Source organism: Gracilinanus agilis, chromosome 5 (assembly GCF_016433145.1).
Source record: "Gracilinanus agilis isolate LMUSP501 chromosome 5, AgileGrace, whole genome shotgun sequence".
Lineage (NCBI taxonomy): Eukaryota > Metazoa > Chordata > Mammalia > Didelphimorphia > Didelphidae > Gracilinanus > Gracilinanus agilis.
In genome coordinates this window covers 218154498-218172533 of record NC_058134.1, presented here as the reverse complement: position 1 = coordinate 218172533, position 18036 = coordinate 218154498, and the positions used below count along the sequence as shown (strand labels likewise).

Here is an 18036-nt window from a genome sequence, read left to right as displayed (position 1 = left end):
GGTGATGGAATACTATTGTGCTAAAAGGAATAATAAACTGGAGGAGTTCCAGGTGAACTGGAGAGACCTCCAGGAACTGATGCAGAGCGAAAGGAGCAGAGCCAGAAGAACACTGTACACAGAGACTGATATACTGTGGTAAAATCGAATATAATGGATTTATGTACCAGCAGAAAGCAATGACACAGGACAGCTCTGAGGGATTTATGGAAAAGAATGCTATCCACATTCAGAGGAAGGACTGCAGGAGAGAAAACATATAAGGAAAACAAATGCTTGAACGCATGGGCTGAGGAGGACATGATTGGGGATGTGGACTCGAAACTACCACACCAATGCAATTAACAACAATTTAGAAATAGGTCTTGATCAAGGACACATGTTAAAACCAGTGGAAATGTGCATCAGCCATGGGTGGGGGGAGAGCGGGGCCGAAGGGGAAAGTAGGAGCATAAATCATGTAACCATGTTAAAAATGAATATTAATAAGTGTTAAAAAAATTTAAAAATAAGAATTGATAGAGTCTGAATGGAGATAGACACACACTATTTTTCATTCTTCACTTTTTTGTTCATGTATTCTTCCACAACGGTTGACTAAAATGAAAATATATTTCATGTGATTGCCCATTTATAACTTATATCAGATTATTCACTTGCCTTAGGGAGAGAGAAGGTAGAGAATTTATAACTCATTTTTAAAAATATCACATTTTGAAAACTGTTTTTACATGCAATTGGAGGACAACAAGATATTTTAGAAAAAGAAAAAAAGAATGGTAGCCACTGGCTATTTAGAGCTAATGCATCTAGAGACTTAGAGACAAAGGTGGCTGACAGAAAGAAGGGTCCAATATGATAAAAAAAAAAAAAAAAACAACCTGGTTTCAAGATATCCCTAAGGAGACTTCTGGGTTAATATGGCTGCAGTGTAGAGGTAGGACTCTTCCTCTCCTCACCACCAACAAATACAGAGTTGCCTCAAAAGAACAAAAAACTCAAGTTCAGATGAACTAAGGGGCTCTCCAGTAGAGTGCAGCATTGAAGTACATGGGATTTGGGCATTTCCATGCTATAAGGGGGTGAAATAGCTCCCATCAGAATTTGAGTTGATCAACCCTCCCTCATCCCACCTATAGTGCCAGAGTCAGAGCTAGTATGACAGAATCAGAGCAATGAGGGGCAATCTCTAAGTTCTTGGAAGATGACTAAGAACACCAGGGACTTACCTCTGAGAGCAGCTAGACTTGAGACCCTCAGGAGGCTGAAGAGTGTGGACCTTGGGTATAGAGATAGAGTGGAGAGGGCAGCACATAGTATTAGCTGGGGGGACTTGGAAAGTAGTCTTGCTCCAAGACCAAGAAAGAGTTAGAAAATATTACAAAATGTAAAATAAATAATTTTGATTACATTAAGTTAAAAAGGTTTTGTACAAACAAAACCAATGCAATTAAAAGTAGAAGGGAAGAAACAAATTGGGAAAAAAATCTTTATAACAAAACGTCTGACAAAGGTCTAATTGCTCAGATTTATAAGGAGCTAAATATCAATTGTACAAAAAAGCAAGCCATTCCCCAATTGATAAATGGATAAGGGACATGAATAGGCAATTTTCAGATTTAAAAAATCAAAACTATCAATAAGCACATGAAAAAGTGTTCTAAATCTTTTATAATTAGAGAAATGCAAATCAAAACAACTCTGAGGTACCACCTTACACCTAGAAGATTGGCTAAAATGACAGCAAAGGAAAGTAATAAATGTTGGAGGGGATGTGGTAAAATTGAGACATTAATGCATTGTTGGTGGAGCTGTGAATTGATCCAACCATTCTGGATAAAAATTTTGAACTATGCTCAAAGGCTTTAAAAAATTGTATGCCCTTTGATCCAGCCATACCACTACTGGGTTTATAACCCAAAGAAGTAATAAGGAAAAAGACTTGTACAAAAATATTTATAGCTGTGCTCTTCATGGTGGCAAAAAATTGGAAAATGAGGGGATGCCCTTCAACTGAGGAATGGCTGAATAAATTGTGATATCTGTTGGTGATGGAATACTCTTGTGCTATAAGGAATAATGAACTGAATGAATTCCATGTGAACTGGAAAAGACCTCCAGGAATTGATGCAGAGTGAAAGGAGCAGAACCAGGAGAACCTTATACACAGAGACTGATACACTGTGGCACAATCTAAAGTAATGGACTTCTCTACTAGCAGCAATGCAATAATCCAGGACAATTCTGAGGGACTTATGAGAAGGAATGCTATCTACATCTATGGGAGTAGAAATACAGAAGAAAAACACCTGCTTGATCACATAGGTCAATGGGGACATTATTGGGAATGTAGAAACTAAATGATCACCCTAAAGCAAATATTAATAATATAGAAATAGGTCTTGATCAGTGACATATGTAAAACCCAGTAGAGTTACTCATTGGCTGTGGGGAGGGGGTTGGTGGGAGGAGGGGATGGAAAAAACATGAATCATGTAACCATGGAAAAATATTCTAACTCAATTAATTAAATACAAATAATTATTTAAAAAATTATATCCCAAAAGGTATGAGCCCGAGACAAAAAGTTAGCTCAGATTACTCAAATTCCTGAGAAATGGCAAGTCTGCTAGATGTTGGAACAGGGGACAGAGACATCTTAACCCCAAGAGAGGGTGAAAGTGTTTGGAAACTCAGTTCAGGCAGTTCACTTTAGGAATAGTACAAAAGGGATTAAGTCAGAGGCTGATCTGCATTTTGCTACCACTAAAGATTGGACTAGAGGTGACAAACATGCTACCCACCAGACACATGCACTCTAATACTCCCCCACCCAGTGCCAGCCAGTACAAGATGAAAATGTAATTGGGAAATATTTAACAAAATAAATAAAAATACAATAGAACGTAAATATTAATGTGTGGTTTTCTAACCCAATATTGAGGCCAAAAAGAATTCTCAAGTGTGATTTAATGGCCTTCTTTCTTTTTGAGTTTGGCATAGCTTGAATAGAGAATAAATGAATTCTGGGTGCTTTTAAGAGAGGAACACAGTAGGAGAAATTGAATTTCAGGGAACGAGCAATAACTGAAACAGAGATAGGGCTTGCCTTCGGGCCCCTAGGAACTTAACCTAATCTCTATCCTTTTAATATTTCCCAGATACTTTCCATCTAGATTCATAAGACAATGAGTACTGAAGATGGTTCCTGCTGGGATGGATAGTGGATCCATCCATTTTGGATGTAGCTGAGAATGGGACATATGGGGAAAGGGGGAATAATAATTCCAATATTGCCTTCGTCAATGAGTATTGGGGATGATCAAAGGAGAGTATAAGATTATGGAAATTAGAACTAGAAAAGACTTTTGAAATGATCTAGTCCAGGGGTTCTTAATCTGAGACTCCCAATGGGACCGTGGATAAATTTCAGAGGGTCTATGAATTTGAACAGGGGGGAAAGTATTTTCACCAAGCTGTAACTTAAATTTAGCACTTCCTTAAATTATTTAAAAGGAAGTGATTTGGGGAAGGGCTCCATAGACTTCACCATACTGCTAAAAGTGTCCAAGACATAGAAAAGGTAAAGAATCCCCTTCCACTGAGTCCATTCTCTTCAGTTTACAGATAGGACAAAGTTGGAGAGAAGAAGCCTGACTTGCCCTGGTGAAACCCCAGGTCTTCTGACTGTCTTCAATGATTTCCAAAGTGGGCACACCACCCCCTGGTGGGTGCTGCAGCAATCCAGGGGGGTGGTGGTGGCCACAGGTGCATTTATCTTTCCTATTAATTTCTATTAAAATTTTTAAAAATTAATTTCCAGAGGGCTAGGCAGTAGACCACATTGCTTCAGGCTTATTCTAGATCCTCTCAGGCTCTCCATGTTCCTGTTTTCCTTAGCACTCATCCCTCAAATCCTGCTAAAATGGAAGGGGGTGGGGAGAGAGAAAAGGAAAGCTTATAAGTTTATGGGCATTTTTGTCCCAGAAGCCTACATAGAGGTTAGGGATTAGACCTATTTCTGGAAATGGGATGGGTGCACAAGCAGCCTAAATCCCAAGAAATAGGACTGAGGAGGGAGGAAGGGAGGAAATAGGACAGACTTGGCATCCAGAGGGACTTTAATTCAGCTCCACCTAGTTCAATTAGATTTAGCAAATATTTGGATGGGTACCTAGGTGGTGGAGTACTTGGTGTTAAGTCAGGAAGACCCATCTTCCTGAGATCAGATCCAACCTCAGACACATATTAACTATGAGACACTGGGCAAGTCACCGAATTCATCCTATTTGCCTCAGTTTCTCATATGAAAGTGGGCTGAAGAAGGAAATGTCAAACAACTCTGGTTATATTTGCCAAGAAAACCCCAAATGGGGTCACAAAGAGTTGGAACATGACAGAAACTACCAAACAACAACAGATATTTAGTTAGTACCTACTGTGTGGCAAGGCACTACAGTAGCTGTTGAGGAGACAAAGATCAAATGAAAAAATAATCCCTGCTCCCTTCAACAACTTTAAGCTCATGGTGGACCGGCCATCTCCTCCTGAACTCATCCTTTCCAACAAATCCTACCCAGATCAGCATTGTTAAGAAATGCCCCATCTTGTGACACAATTCAGTTACTCCATTCTAGCTGTGCCAACAATTCATTTTACCAGGAATTTAGCTGGGAAAAGGTCTAGAGAATTGTGATGTCTTGAATAAAGCATTGCACATTACAGCCAGGAAAACCTGGGTTCAAATTTATATATTGACTAGCTGTTTGATCCTGGGTAAGTCGTTGTACCTCATCTGTAAACTAGAGAATTGACTAGACATCTTTAAAGCCCCTTCTGGCTCTGCCTTCCACGATCAGTTTCTTTATAGGTAAAATGAAGGGTTAAAATGAAGACATATCATGGGGTGAAGACTCAGGGACATTCCTAGAACTACAAATTCAGAACTGGGAGAAGTCATCTTATCCAATTCCCTCATCCTAATAGATGAAGGGGATTGACTCCTAGAGGTGTGAATGACTTGTCCAAGGTCACAAATGTAGTCTCAGTGGAGCCAGGATTTAAACCCAAGTTCTCTGACTCTAAAACCAGTGTTCTTTATACTCTGCCCAGGCTGTCCCTGTGGTGTGGCTGGGGTTGGGGATGATGGAACCCTAGCTGGGGGAGTGGAATGACTCTTGGCTTAGGGTAAATTACCCTGAAAGATATTCCCCTCCAGTTTTTGCATCCCAGGGGAATCAGGTTAAAATACATCCCAAGGGGCTGCCTTAAAGGGTAAAAGAAAGAAATCTTTGTCCATAGATGCTTAAAATTTACACTGAGGACTGAGGACAGAATGTGATCAGGGCAAGGGCTGTTGTGGGCTGATTTTATAGCCGGTAAGCTTGGATGATTTCTATTTCTTTCAATGCCCTCCACTGTCACTGCCTGGTCTGGTTCACTCAGCAGGTAGGGCCAAGAAGAGTCTTAAGTACCCCTCTAGAAGGGTGACCAGTTGGGAGGAGAGAAATGAGGCAGATTGGACGCCACCTTGTTGAGGCATCGGTGTTGCTGGGAAGGCTGCCTTATGTAGGGAGGGGAGAGAGAAGCTCGTGTCTGCCTGGTAGCTTCCAATCTTAAGTCATTATTCTTGCTGACTTACTGCTATGCTGAGATGTTGGGGGTTTCCTTTCATTTCCCAAAGCTAGTAGAGGAATACAAGTGCTGTAAGTGACCTCTATGTTTCACCCCTTGGGGCAAAGCCCTGCTTGTCCAGTCCTAGTTATTATACCAGACACATATAAAACACACAGAGAGTCTCATTTCCAGGAAAGCACAGAATACCACATCTAACTAAAGGGCTTGAGTCATAGGGGTTTTTTCTCCCCAGAAAATTGAGATTTAGCTGCCTGCCTGGAAAAGGTCAAAGAGGAAGGTAGTGTAGGATAGTGGGGAGAACACTGAAATTAGAATCACCAGACCTGAATTAAAGTCCCACCTCTACCACTTATCCTTCCTTAACCTCAGTTGTTGGGATTCAGTTGAATCTGACTCTTTGTGACCCCATTTGGGGTTTTCTTGGTAGGAATACTGGAGTGGTTTGCCATTTCCTTCTCCAGTCCATTTTGCAGATGAGGAAATGGAGGCAAGCAGAGTTAAGTGACTTGCCCAGTGTCACACAACTAGAAATAATCTGAAACTGCATTTGAACCCAGAGTTCTATCTCCCGAGCCTCCTACTTGCCTAGCTGGCCTCAGTTTACTCATCTGTTAAATGAAGAGTTGACTCTAAATCCCTTTAATAAAGTCTATATCTTCAGACCTTTCATCTAGAAGCTGCCATCTTCTGTAAATGCCCAAACTGTCTGCATCCAGCCATGCCAGTCTTCATCACCAATTGTCTTAAAGACCCTCTTAAAGACCCCCTTCCTTGACTGACCAGCATGCTTGGGGATTGGGGAAACCTGAGGGACTGAAAGTAAGGAGAGTCAGCATTTGGGTTCAGTGAATGCTGGATTTGGAGTCAGCAAGCCTGGGTTTGGCTCTGGGCCTTTTTTAAAATCCTTATTTTCCATCTTAGAATCAATACTACATATTGTTTCCATGGCAAAGAGTGGTAAGGGCTAGGCATTCAGGGGTAAGTGACTTGCCCAGGGTCACACAATTAGGAAGAGTCTGAGGCCAGATTTGAACCCAGGACCTCCCATCTCCAGGCCTGGCTAACTTAACCCACTAAGCCACCTCGCTTCCCCACTAAATCTTATTTCTTCCTAGATGTGTGACCCTATTGAGAACCCTTTAGACCTCAGTTTTTTCTTCTATAAATACGAGGTTTGGGCCAAGAACTTCTTACATTTTTTTCCAGTCCTAGATCTCGGATTTTATTATCCCAATTAAAACCCCTATATCTCCCTGGCAAATCAATCAGTCTGTCAATAGGCATATATGCCAGGTACTGTGGGGACCACAATCTAATGAACAAGGGAATGTGCAAACAACTATGGATAAACAAGATTTAGATAGGGCCAATGGGAGGCAATCTCGAAGAAAGAAAGTAGAAGTGTGACAGGGCTGGAGAGAGATCTCTTAAAGAAGGTGGCCAGTAAGAGTGACCATTCCAGGCATGGGAACAGCCATTTGAGGAATAGCAAGGCGGTCAGTATCAGCAAGGGTGACAGTGAAGAGCACCCCTCCTCCACTTGTCACTGGGTGCCAGAGGGTGTGAGAGAATGGATAGCCAGCCTTGAAAGGGTGCCAAGAGATGTAGGGTTTTCAGAACAAAACCAGACCTCAGTGGGCATCAGAAGATGGAAGGAACAAAAGAGGAATAGGCCTAAGATGGGGAAAAGGAAAGGAGTTTATTAACAATATTTGAGGGTTCCTGTGGGCACAGTGGAAAAGGAGAGCAAAAGAGGAGAGGGGCTGGGAAGAACTACGGCCAAGTCTACCATGAGAGAAGGTCCAATGGCTGCTCCAAAGTCAATCCTGGGCATCCCACCTGAGGATGATCCCCACATGTAGTCAGCTAATCTATTTTTTTCTTCTTTCTTTTCTATCCTCAGCACTCAACATAATGCCTGGCACGTAAAAGGCATTTATTTAATAAATGCTTCTTGTATTGACTTAAGTTGAAATATTAGAGCTGCAAGGAACCTTAGGGATCAGTCAAGCCCAATCTGTTCATTTTCTGTAGGAGGAAATTGAAGCTGAGAGAGAGGCAATGACTTGTTCACAGTCAGTAGTAGCTAGTGTGAGGGGAAAGTATGCATGAGAAAGAAGATGACTCTAGGAGGAAGGCATGATGTCCAAGAGACACTGGCAGGTGTTAGTCCAAGGGCCTGGCAAGGGAGTACACTGCTCAGGTAGGGACGAGAAACCATACATAGCCCCTTCTTCCCTCTGCCTTTCCATGTCCAAGGGCAGAGATTGTGATGTCTTTCATTCTTGTGGCCTCAGGGCCCACTAAAGAACCCTTTGGGTAGGAGAGACTTAGCAAATATTTGATGACTTTGAGAGAATATATTTAAAATAGAATATATTATATTTAATTCTATTATATATGATGCATATATAATAGGATGCATATATAATAGATTTAAATAGAAGAGCAAATATTTGAACACTAAAGCTTACAAAAACTTTCAGGAAGAGATGCCATCCTAGGGTCTGAGATCTTGTTTTTGAAACACATTTTTGATACCCATACTTCAGTATGATTGCTTTCCTTTGAATCCTATTGTTGTGTATTTAAAAAGGTCTCTGAGAAGAGGTTCACAGACTTCATCAGATGGACTGCCCAAGGGATCCAGGATATAAAACAAGGTACACATCAGGGTCCTGCCGATTGACTTACATGCTTCTCACTTGATGATAACCCTGTGAGACAGATAGGTGAACCAAAGATTATGACCAACATTTTACAGATGAGAAAACTAAGACTTAACAAAGGCAAGCCTACCAAGTGTTGATGGTAAGATTTGAACCCAGGTTATTTGGATGGATCGCAAGATGCAGAGCTTGAAGGGAGGGGTCCTGGTGAGTCATAATTTTAGATATTTTGAGCCAGAAGAGATGCAGTCCAATCTCTCCCCTCCTCCCATTAAGACAGATGAGGAAATTGAAGGTAGGGTTTATGCAATTTTAAGCAACTGCCTAAGGCCACATAGGAAGCAGCAGAGGTGAAGTCTGTCCTGTCTCTTCCTGCTTTCTATCACATTACTCTTACCTTATATACATTCACTCTCATAAAGCTCATGAGTCCCAGCCAGGACTTGAATCCAGGTCTAAAAGCCAGTACAGGATTTTTCCCCCTTGACATGACCTCTCTTCTGAATAGAATCAGTGAGTAAACATGAGTGAAAAGAGTGTAGACTGTGTCTTCTCTAGGCTTCATCATTTCTTCCCATTTTACAACCTGGAGAGCATCTTGGAATTTGGAATGTCCAAACGGCCCAGGACCTTGTTGCAAATGGTGTGAATTATCTTGGCCCTGGATATAGGATTCTGGGATCATAGATTCAGGGCTGAATTGAACCTCAGAAATCCTGTGGTCTAACGTCTTTATTTTACAGATGACCAAAGGGAGAGGACCCATTGTTTTCTCAAGTTTTCACAATTAAGCAACATGGGTGGGATTTAAATCTAGATCTCTCTTGTCTCTTTCTTGTCTTGTAATTAGGCAAATATGTTATATTAAATATACTTATATATTGTACTTGTTATATTTTAATATATTATACACATTATATATTTACATGTGAATTTATATATTATGTTTATGTATTCTATCACATTTTATATATCTTTATATATTATGTTACATAGTTGTATATATGCTATATTTTACATATTATACATTCATATGCTTGTATATTATATATTTGTATGCATTGCAAGTTTCTATATTGTCATGTTTCTATATCATGTTATATGTTATATATTTACATGCCACATCTAAATATATAACAAATATATTTTATTGCCAATCTGAAGGGAGCTTAGAATATGGAACGTTAGAATTGGGAGGGACCCTAGAATAGAATAGAATAATGTCAGAACTGTGAAGGGCCTTAGGACAGGGAATGCCAGAGCTAGAAGGGCTTTAGAACACAGAATATTAGCAAATGGAATGTTATTTTGAAAGACCCTTAGAAATGGTATCCTATAGCTTGTTCACCGTACAGGTGGGTCAGAGAGAAGTGACTTGCCTGGGTCAATAGCAAGTTTTAAGTGAAACCAGGACAAGCACGCAGGTCCTCTGATTGCCCAGCCAGACTTCTGTCCGTTGGATTCCATTGGGTTTGCAAACAGGCTCTTATGCTCGATCCCATTGATACCAACGATAGCCAAGTTGCATCCTGGAATGCAGGACAGGCTCAGTCCTTTGGTTGCTTGCTGAAAGTGAATTGAATTTTAAAGGTCTGCAGTTTCAAGGATGTCTCTGAGCACCCGGTCCATCCATCGATGAACATCTCAACCCTGTTCTCGGCAAGTGGTTTAAATGGATAATCTTTGCTGAGTAACTGGGATCTCCAAACTTCATTCTTGGGGAAGATGAGCTGAGTTGCTCTGAAGCTTATCTACTAAATCTTCTGATGACTTTTGGCTATATTTAAAAGAGGATTGTAGTTTTGTGCAGTGGTGGTATCGTAGCCAATGAAGTTTATCCAAGGTGTGATTATTGCTAATTAAAAGAGGAACGTATTCAAAACCATGGCTGGAGTAGTGAAATTCAGGTCTGTGGGACATATTTTAGGAAGGACACTGGGCCTAGCCAGAGGAAAGAACTCAGGACAGACAGGGGACTGGCATATCTGTGTTATACAGACACAAATCTTGAAAAAAAAAACGGGTATGTTTGAAGATAAGAAGAATGTAAGGGGCAGAGAGGGGGAAGGGATTGCAGAGAGGGAAGGGAGGCCCCATCATTGTCTCCAAACATCTGAATGGCCATTATGTGAAAGACTGATGAGATTTCTTCTTGGCCCCAGAAAACAGAATCAAGAGCAACAGAACAGGGGGAGGTATATAGAGATTTCAGCTTCATGTGAGGAAGAAATCTCAAATAAATGGTGCTGTTCCAAATTAGAACAGACTGCCCTAGGGCATGATGGGCTTCCCTTCCCTGGAGGTCTTCCAGCAGAGGTTGGTTGATCCTTTGTTAAGATGTCACAGAGGAGAAGCTTATTCAGGTGACTCGTTGGCCCCACTGATATGCCTTCCAACTCTGAGATTTTGTGATTCTCCATGAGAAGTAAGGACTGGGGGAAGGGGAAAGAAGGGGAGGTTAGGCAGAACCCTCAGATCAGATCCTTCAAGGGAAGCCCCTATAATGAGGAACCTGTTTAATGCCATAAACAAAAGAATGTGAGCATGCAACAGGCTGAGAGATGTCCAAGTTACTGTACATTTGGCTGTACTCTTGTACAAGCCATTGGCGCTAGAACTAAGGACACAAGATCAAGCAACCCAGTCAATATGTATTTATTAAGTGCCTACTGTGTGCTAGGCTCTGGGGCTACAAAGTCAAAAACAAAACAACTCCTGCCCTCAAGAAGCTTACAATCTAATCAGGGAAGAGGGAGGTCAGGAAAGGCAGTGGTCAAGGTTGGCAACCAGGCTCATGAGTCTTTGATAGAGCAACTTTCCTATTCTTGGGTAGTAGCAACAGAGTTAACTAGAGAGTGTGGGAGGTGAAAGTGGTGCCCTCATAGCAAAGGTGAAATTAGCAATTAACAGGGATCAGTGAGAATGATAATAATAATAACTAGTATTCATTTTATCCTTACAACCCTTTGAAATAGGTACTAAATTCCCCTTCACCAAAAAAAGAATACCCGAGTAGAGATTAGCTATCCCAAGTGTTAGCCCTAATTCGAGGTCTTACCATACTTCTCAGGCTAATTTCTTGTTTTTAACCTGTACCTCTCCTTGTCCCATCCTAACTCTGTCTAACTCTTCTTCTCCCTGCTTTAGCTCCTAAGTTTTTCTAGGAGACTATTTCAAATTTTACATACACTACTAACAAGGTTGGTTATCTGTTCTCCCAGCCCATGGTCATTCAACTCAATTGATTAAGCACCTATTATAGGCAAAGGAGACCTTACTGCCCCCCCCCAAGCTCTGAAAATACCCCAAACCAAAAAAAAAAAGAAAAAAACAAACACCAATTAACTAATCTCTACCTTCAAGAAGTTTGGTAGGTGTTTGTGTGTGGTGATTGGCTGGAGGGAGAAGGGAGGGTGAAGAGAAAATTAGGAATATTTTTCCTATTTCTGGGGAGATTAGACACAGGCTCCATTAATAGCTATAAGCTGGAACGACTGACAGTGAGGAAGATAGAACATTTTGAAACAGCAGACACAGTGATTTATAAGCCCTTATATTCTATATTATATTCTATTATAATCTAGGACAAGGGAAGAAAGATGAAATTCAAGAGTTAAAATGGCAAGAGAGGCCATCGATGCCTGCCAAATTCTGTGGGGCTTACATAGTTTGAGGGAATTTCAGGTAAATAGGTGCGGCCTGGTAACCAAAAGCCCAGTTTTTTCCCCTCAGCAAGATTTTCAGAGTGGCGCTGCTGGAGGAGTGGTAACTCGGACACACGGGCCCTTGAAGCTGAGTGTTTAAGAATCACCGAAGCCGAACGCGATCAAATAAAAGAACCAAGGAGGTGAAACAAAAGAAGAAAAAGCATCAGATACAGGACAAGGTCAGAAGTCTAAGGACAGGGTGGCCAAGGCCATAGTTGATTCTAGAGCAGAGAAACTATTGTGCTGGGTAGAGCCCTTGGGTGGGTGATCCTCTGAAATCCCCCTGAGCTGCTGTGCTTGAGCCCACCCACCTACTAAGGACTTCCAAGGATCTGACATATACAGTGGCTTGGATTTTTTTCAAAACAGATATGTGAAATCATCACCAGTCTAAATCTGTGTTGGCAAATCTATGGCACCTGTGCCAGGGTGGGGTGGGGTGGGGGGAAAGTTCCTCTCCCCCTCTCCACCACACCTAAGAATATTTCTCACATGCTTCATCCTCTCTGCCCAGCAGCCCAATGGGACCACTTCCTCCCTCCCCTGTCTGAGGTATGGCTGGGGGCTCACATGCATCATTAGGATTGCAGTTTGGGTACTCAGTTTCTAAAAGGTTCACCATCACTGGTCTAGATGATAGGCAGTGCCCAAGTAGGTCATGGTACCCTCTCCAAAATTTAGAAAGTTTGTAGGACACAGAGGTTAAAGTGACTTCTTCAGGGTTACCTGGCCAAATATGAGTTAGAGGGAGAATTTGAGCTCAGTTCTTCCTGATTCTGAGGCATGCTCTCTGTCTATTCCACCATGATATCCATGCATGCTACCAGTGACTAATAAACTCAATTGTTAGAACATAGAATGTTCGGGTGAAGGGGAAAAGTAAAAACATGAAGCATGTAACCATGGAACATTTTTTCTAAAATAAATAAATAAATGAATGAATAAAGAACATAGAATGTTCGAGCTAGGAGGGTCCTTAGAGACTGGAATATCAGTGCTTAGAGGGCACTTAGAACAGAGAGTACAGAGGTGGGAGGCAGCTTAGAACATGGGATTTCAGGGTGTTTTTAGACTAGAGAATATTAGAGCTTAGAGGGATAGGAGGGATCTTAGAATATGGAATATTAGAGGTAGGAGGAACTCTGAGGAATCATTTTGTCCAATCCCCTAATTTTACAGATGAGGTACAGTCTGAGAGAGTTTTGAGGACAGGTAAAATGCCTAAATTCTTTGTCATATGGCACTCCACTCTCTCTAGCCTCAATATGGCTATATTTTGGGTGGCTTAGGGGGACAGGGACCAGTGACTGGGGAACTAGCAGGTATTGAGAAATAAGAAAGACATTCAGGGAAAGGGAGAAACTTGGGGAAGAGTTGAAATGTAGACATTTCTGAGCACTGAGAGTGCCTTTGCTAGGAAACATTTCACAAACCCATTTTTAAAGTCTCTAGGAACATTTTTCAATATAATTGCTAACTATGCAGTGGAAGAAACCACTTGCTGCCAAGAGAGGTGACTTGCCCAACGTCCCACTATAAAGCTAGTGCCAGAACTGTGACTAGAACACATGTCTTGCCACTTTGGGGTCAGTGGTCTTTCAATTGAATTGGTCATTCTCCTCCATGAGAACCTGGGGTCAGGAGATCACAGATCAAAGTGCTTCTGTGGTCCACATCAACATGACAATGACTTTTAGAGAAAATGAATATTTAGGAATATGCTATGGCTTCCATTTTCCTTCTCCCTCCCCCTACCCTCACCCCACTGGCTTCTTTCCTCACCCCAGTTATGACCACCCTCTGACCTTGGAATATGTTGGATCTCATATTGTAGCCCAGTTCATAATAATCTGCAAACGCTGAGGATTCCATCGGATTCCGAGTCTTGCTTACACGGTTGCTCACCCGCTTCTGTCCCTCAATCACTTCATATATAGCCCTTCGAGCCTGGGATGAGGGTAGCTCAGAGTGTCATGCCCTGCATCTTCCCATTAACTCCTTCCATTCTCATGTCTCTCCCAGCTCTGACATTCTCAAAGGTTCAGGAATTTCTTGTCCTAAGGCCCCTCCCAGCCCCTGACATTTTTATTTTTTCTAAAGTTTCTCCTAGTCCTGAAGTTCCATGTTCTAGATCCCCTCCCAGTTTTGACATCTTTTGTTCTAAGGCCTCTCTCAATTCTGACATGCCTTGCCTCCCAAGGGCCACTTAAGCTTTAAAAAGTAGGTCCAGTCCCCTGCTTACCATCCCACATGATGGATCTTTGACCCTCCCCATTCACCCCTGCCCAGGACAAAGACCGCCCTAGAGATGATACCTGCTCCTCAGTCACCAGCTGATCCACTGTACTGCTCCCAAACTTGTGCCGAATATTGTTGGGGATGCAGCTGACACCTTTCCCAGAAATAGTCTGGTTATTGGTGATAACACAGTCATCCCCTTCATCCTTGACGACCCTGATATCCTCTGCTCCCTTGGAAGAATGCAGCTCCTCCCTTGAGTTTCTGCTTGACCGAGAGGAACTTCTTGACCCACATTTCCTAGGGGTCACTACCCCTCGACTGCAGATATCCCTCCCTTCAGGTGACCCTGAGCTCAACCTTGGCTCCCCAGATTGGGTCGTCCCCATTCGGCTAGTACTTTTCAGACTGGTTTCTCTAGTCGGGAGAGGTCCTATGGGAAGCGGTGAGTGGCTCTTGGGATGGGATTGGTCCGAAGCAGTCTTGGGTCCTCTCCAGCTCTGACGGTCATTGTCTCTCTGGGACAATCTTTGAATGTTTGATGGAGGCCTGGACCCACGAGCCATACCTATAGATAAATGGGCAGTAGGCACAAAGACAGAAACAGATAAAGAGGAGAAAAAGAGAGATAAGAGGGGAGAGAGAGAAAGAAGAGGGGAGAGAGAGAGGAGAATAGATAAAAATAGAAAAGACAGAAAGAGAACAGATGAGGGGAAAAAGGGAGAGGAGTGAGAAAAGAGTAGCAAAAGAAAAATAGGAGAAAGAGAAAAGGGGAAAAGCATTATGAGAAGAGAGAAGAGAAAAAGAAGGGAAAAGAGAGGGAGAAAACCACAATCAGAGTAAAGGAATCTCAGAATGTCTGAGGTGGTCTGGTCTCAATGACCATTTAGCCCAACCTTCAACCTGAGGAGAAATCTCCTCTACAATCTCACCAACTTCTGTTAGAAGATTTCCTCTAAGGGTGAGCTCATTCCACATACTGATGCAAGGGGTAGGAAGTTTTTCCTTATATCTGCCCCAAATCTGCCTCTGCAACTTTTGATTTATTCTTTTGTTTATGCCTTCATGCTACTATGTGTCAGGTGATAAGATGATGACTTGCCCAAGGGTCATGCAGGTACTAAACTGACAGAGTCTGGATTAGATTTCTTTCTAGTCATCACATCTTCTACTGAATTCCCATGGCCTCTCAACCATCTAACTTCTGGCATGATCCAATAGGAGAAATATTTATTGAGCAACATCCTACGCACTCAGCCTTGGGCTATACAACAGGTAGAGGTGAGGAAACAATAGCCTGAAATCTCTCTTTCTCCATCCTGGCTGGTCCTGTCTTTGGGAGGGAACCAGTCATAAGACTTGTACAATTAGCTGGGAACCTGCTAACTAAATCCTTTGCCTGGGGAACAAGGTAGTGGTTCAATTTTCATGTCTTCAGATTTGAATTCTCCCAGAGTGTCCAAGCAATCTCTTACAGTAAATCAATCCTCTCCCCCCCTCCCCGAAAGTAACCTCCCCACCTTGGGAGGACATGAGTGAAGTAAGGAGAATTCTTTATTTTGTATATACATCTATACTAAGTTCCATGACTATTTCTGGTAGGTCATGTTGGGTTGAAGGTCTTGGGTGGAAATTTAAGATGCTGCTGCAATCCCTTAGACCCATGATGGCAGCAAGAGATAACTGTGCCATCCCAAAGTCCTTCAATACAAAGCCCTACATTATTCCCCTAAGGCAGTGATGGGCAAACTTTTTAAAGAGGGGACCAAAGGAAAGGAAATGCTTATCTGTCAGTCTGTTTCTAAGGCAACTCTTTCCAAGTTTCATTGTATTGTGTCCTACTCACTGTATTTGTCAGATTAGAAATAATGTTGCACTGCAGGATAGAACATTTCAGGGGGCTGTATCTGGCCCAAGGGCCGTAGTTTGCCCATCACTGCCCTAAGGGCTTACTTATCAACGAATATGCTGCCTTCTCTTAGTAGGACGTAAGGGTAGGCTTGCTTCACTTTTGTTTTTTTGTCCCAAACACCTAACACAGTGAATTTATAAATGGGGTGCCTGATTGTTGAATGAGTAGACTCTACCTGGTTCACCAGGGGTTCAGACCCATGTCCTCAGCATAGAGCGTCAGTAGGCCCTAGCTCTGACTGCCTCATCTAGTTGGCCAATGATCCCCTTTAATGATCTAGGGCCATCTTGTTTGGGGGTATAGCAGGCTCATGGTAAAGAAGAAAAGACTGACTTATATAGTTAAAGGCAAAAATAAGGACACTTCTCAGGCTGGCTATAGGGTAGGGGAGCCCTAGAGTGTTCCCAGAAGCTCTCCCAGCAGGAATTTGCTTGTTCCTGCCCTCTTTCCTCTGTCTCCTACCTGGAAATAGGCCTGTCTCTTCTTTCTCTTCGTCCTGTAGATCCAGTTCCAAATCCTGCCAATAACAGAAAATTACAAACCTATATAAATAATCCACATTTCTATGGCAATTAGGAGGAGCAATGGATAGAGCATTGTGCCTGGGAATCAGGCAGATCTGAGTTCAAGTCTAACCTCAGACACCATTTTCCCCTTAAAACCTTTACCATCTGGTATTAGAATCAATACTCAGAATTGGTTTTGGGGCAGAAGAATGCAAGGGTTAAGCAATAAGGGTTAAGTGACTCGTTCAAGATCACATAGCTAGAAAGCATCTGATGCCATATTTCTTACTACCCAGAACATCCTGACTAAGCCAGCTAGCTTGCCTGTAAGCCTCAAACATTTTTGAAGCTGTTTGACCCTGGGTAAATAAGCTATTTGGCCTCTGTCAGCCTCGGTTGTATAAAATGGGGATAATAATATATAGCACTTACCTCCCAATTGTGAGAATCAAATGAGATAATATTTATAGAGTGGTTTAGCACAGTGCATGGCAAACTGTAGGTGTTTAATCCATGCTCATTTCCTCTAACCTTCAAGTTTCTAAGACACTTCACAGCAACACTGTTTAGATAACTGCTATTCCCCATTTTCAGATGAGAAAAGGGAAGTGGCTAAATAACTAGTAAGTACTGTCTCTAGGATCTCTGCCCTGACCTCTCCTAAGTACTTTCTACTCCATAGAGAAACCCAAATTCAGCCCCCTCCAAAGTGCCAAACAAGTAAGCCAGCCCTTAGAACTTCCCTTCTTTAGCGCAGAATCCTCCCCTTCCTCTCTTGTTCTCCCCTCTGCTCAAGAATCGCAGCACACCTTCTGCCTTAGGAATGCTAGCCCAGAAGTCTGGGCTCTTCTTGCTTTAAGACCCCCTGCCCTCCATGGCCTCAGAGTGGAAGAGACACTGCTGCCTTTTGGTTCCCAACAGCTCTACTGCCTCTACTTCCCTCCATGTCTGAACGTCAATATTAATTGGCTCTCCCATACTCAAAGAAATTATTCAGCAAAATTGCCCTGAAGTTCTACAACAAGAGGGCAATATAGACATTGAAAGGATCCATAGAACACCCTCTAAACTGGACCCAGAAAAGTCAACACCCAGAAATATAATAGCGAAATTGAAGAGCTTTCGAGTCAAAGAAAAAATCTTACAAGAAGCCAAAAAGAGACAATTCAAATATCAAGGAGCACCAATAAGGATCACACAGGATCTGGCAGCCTCAACACTAAAAGAACGCAAGGCTTGGAATACAATATTCAGAAAGGCAAGAGAGCTGGGCCTGCAACCACGGATCAACTACCCAGCGAAACTAACCATATACTTTCAGGGGAAAGTATGGGCATTCAACAAAATTGAAGAATTCCAAGTTTTTG

The 18036-nt window shown here is 42.2% G+C and overlaps 1 protein-coding gene across 1 annotated transcript in view; it reads right to left on the bottom strand.

Annotated features, from left to right (window-relative positions):
* The window catches only part of TEX33 (testis expressed 33), a 69675-nt gene that overhangs the window by 7383 nt on the left and 44256 nt on the right, over positions 1–18036 (bottom strand). The window contains exons 2-4 of the mRNA XM_044679123.1: positions 16626–16680; positions 14329–14819; positions 13819–13960 (exon numbers count right to left, since the gene is read on the bottom strand). Coding sequence (XP_044535058.1) covers positions 13819–13960; positions 14329–14819; positions 16626–16680 — 688 coding nt within the window. The remainder of the gene's footprint in view (positions 1–13818; positions 13961–14328; positions 14820–16625; positions 16681–18036) is intronic.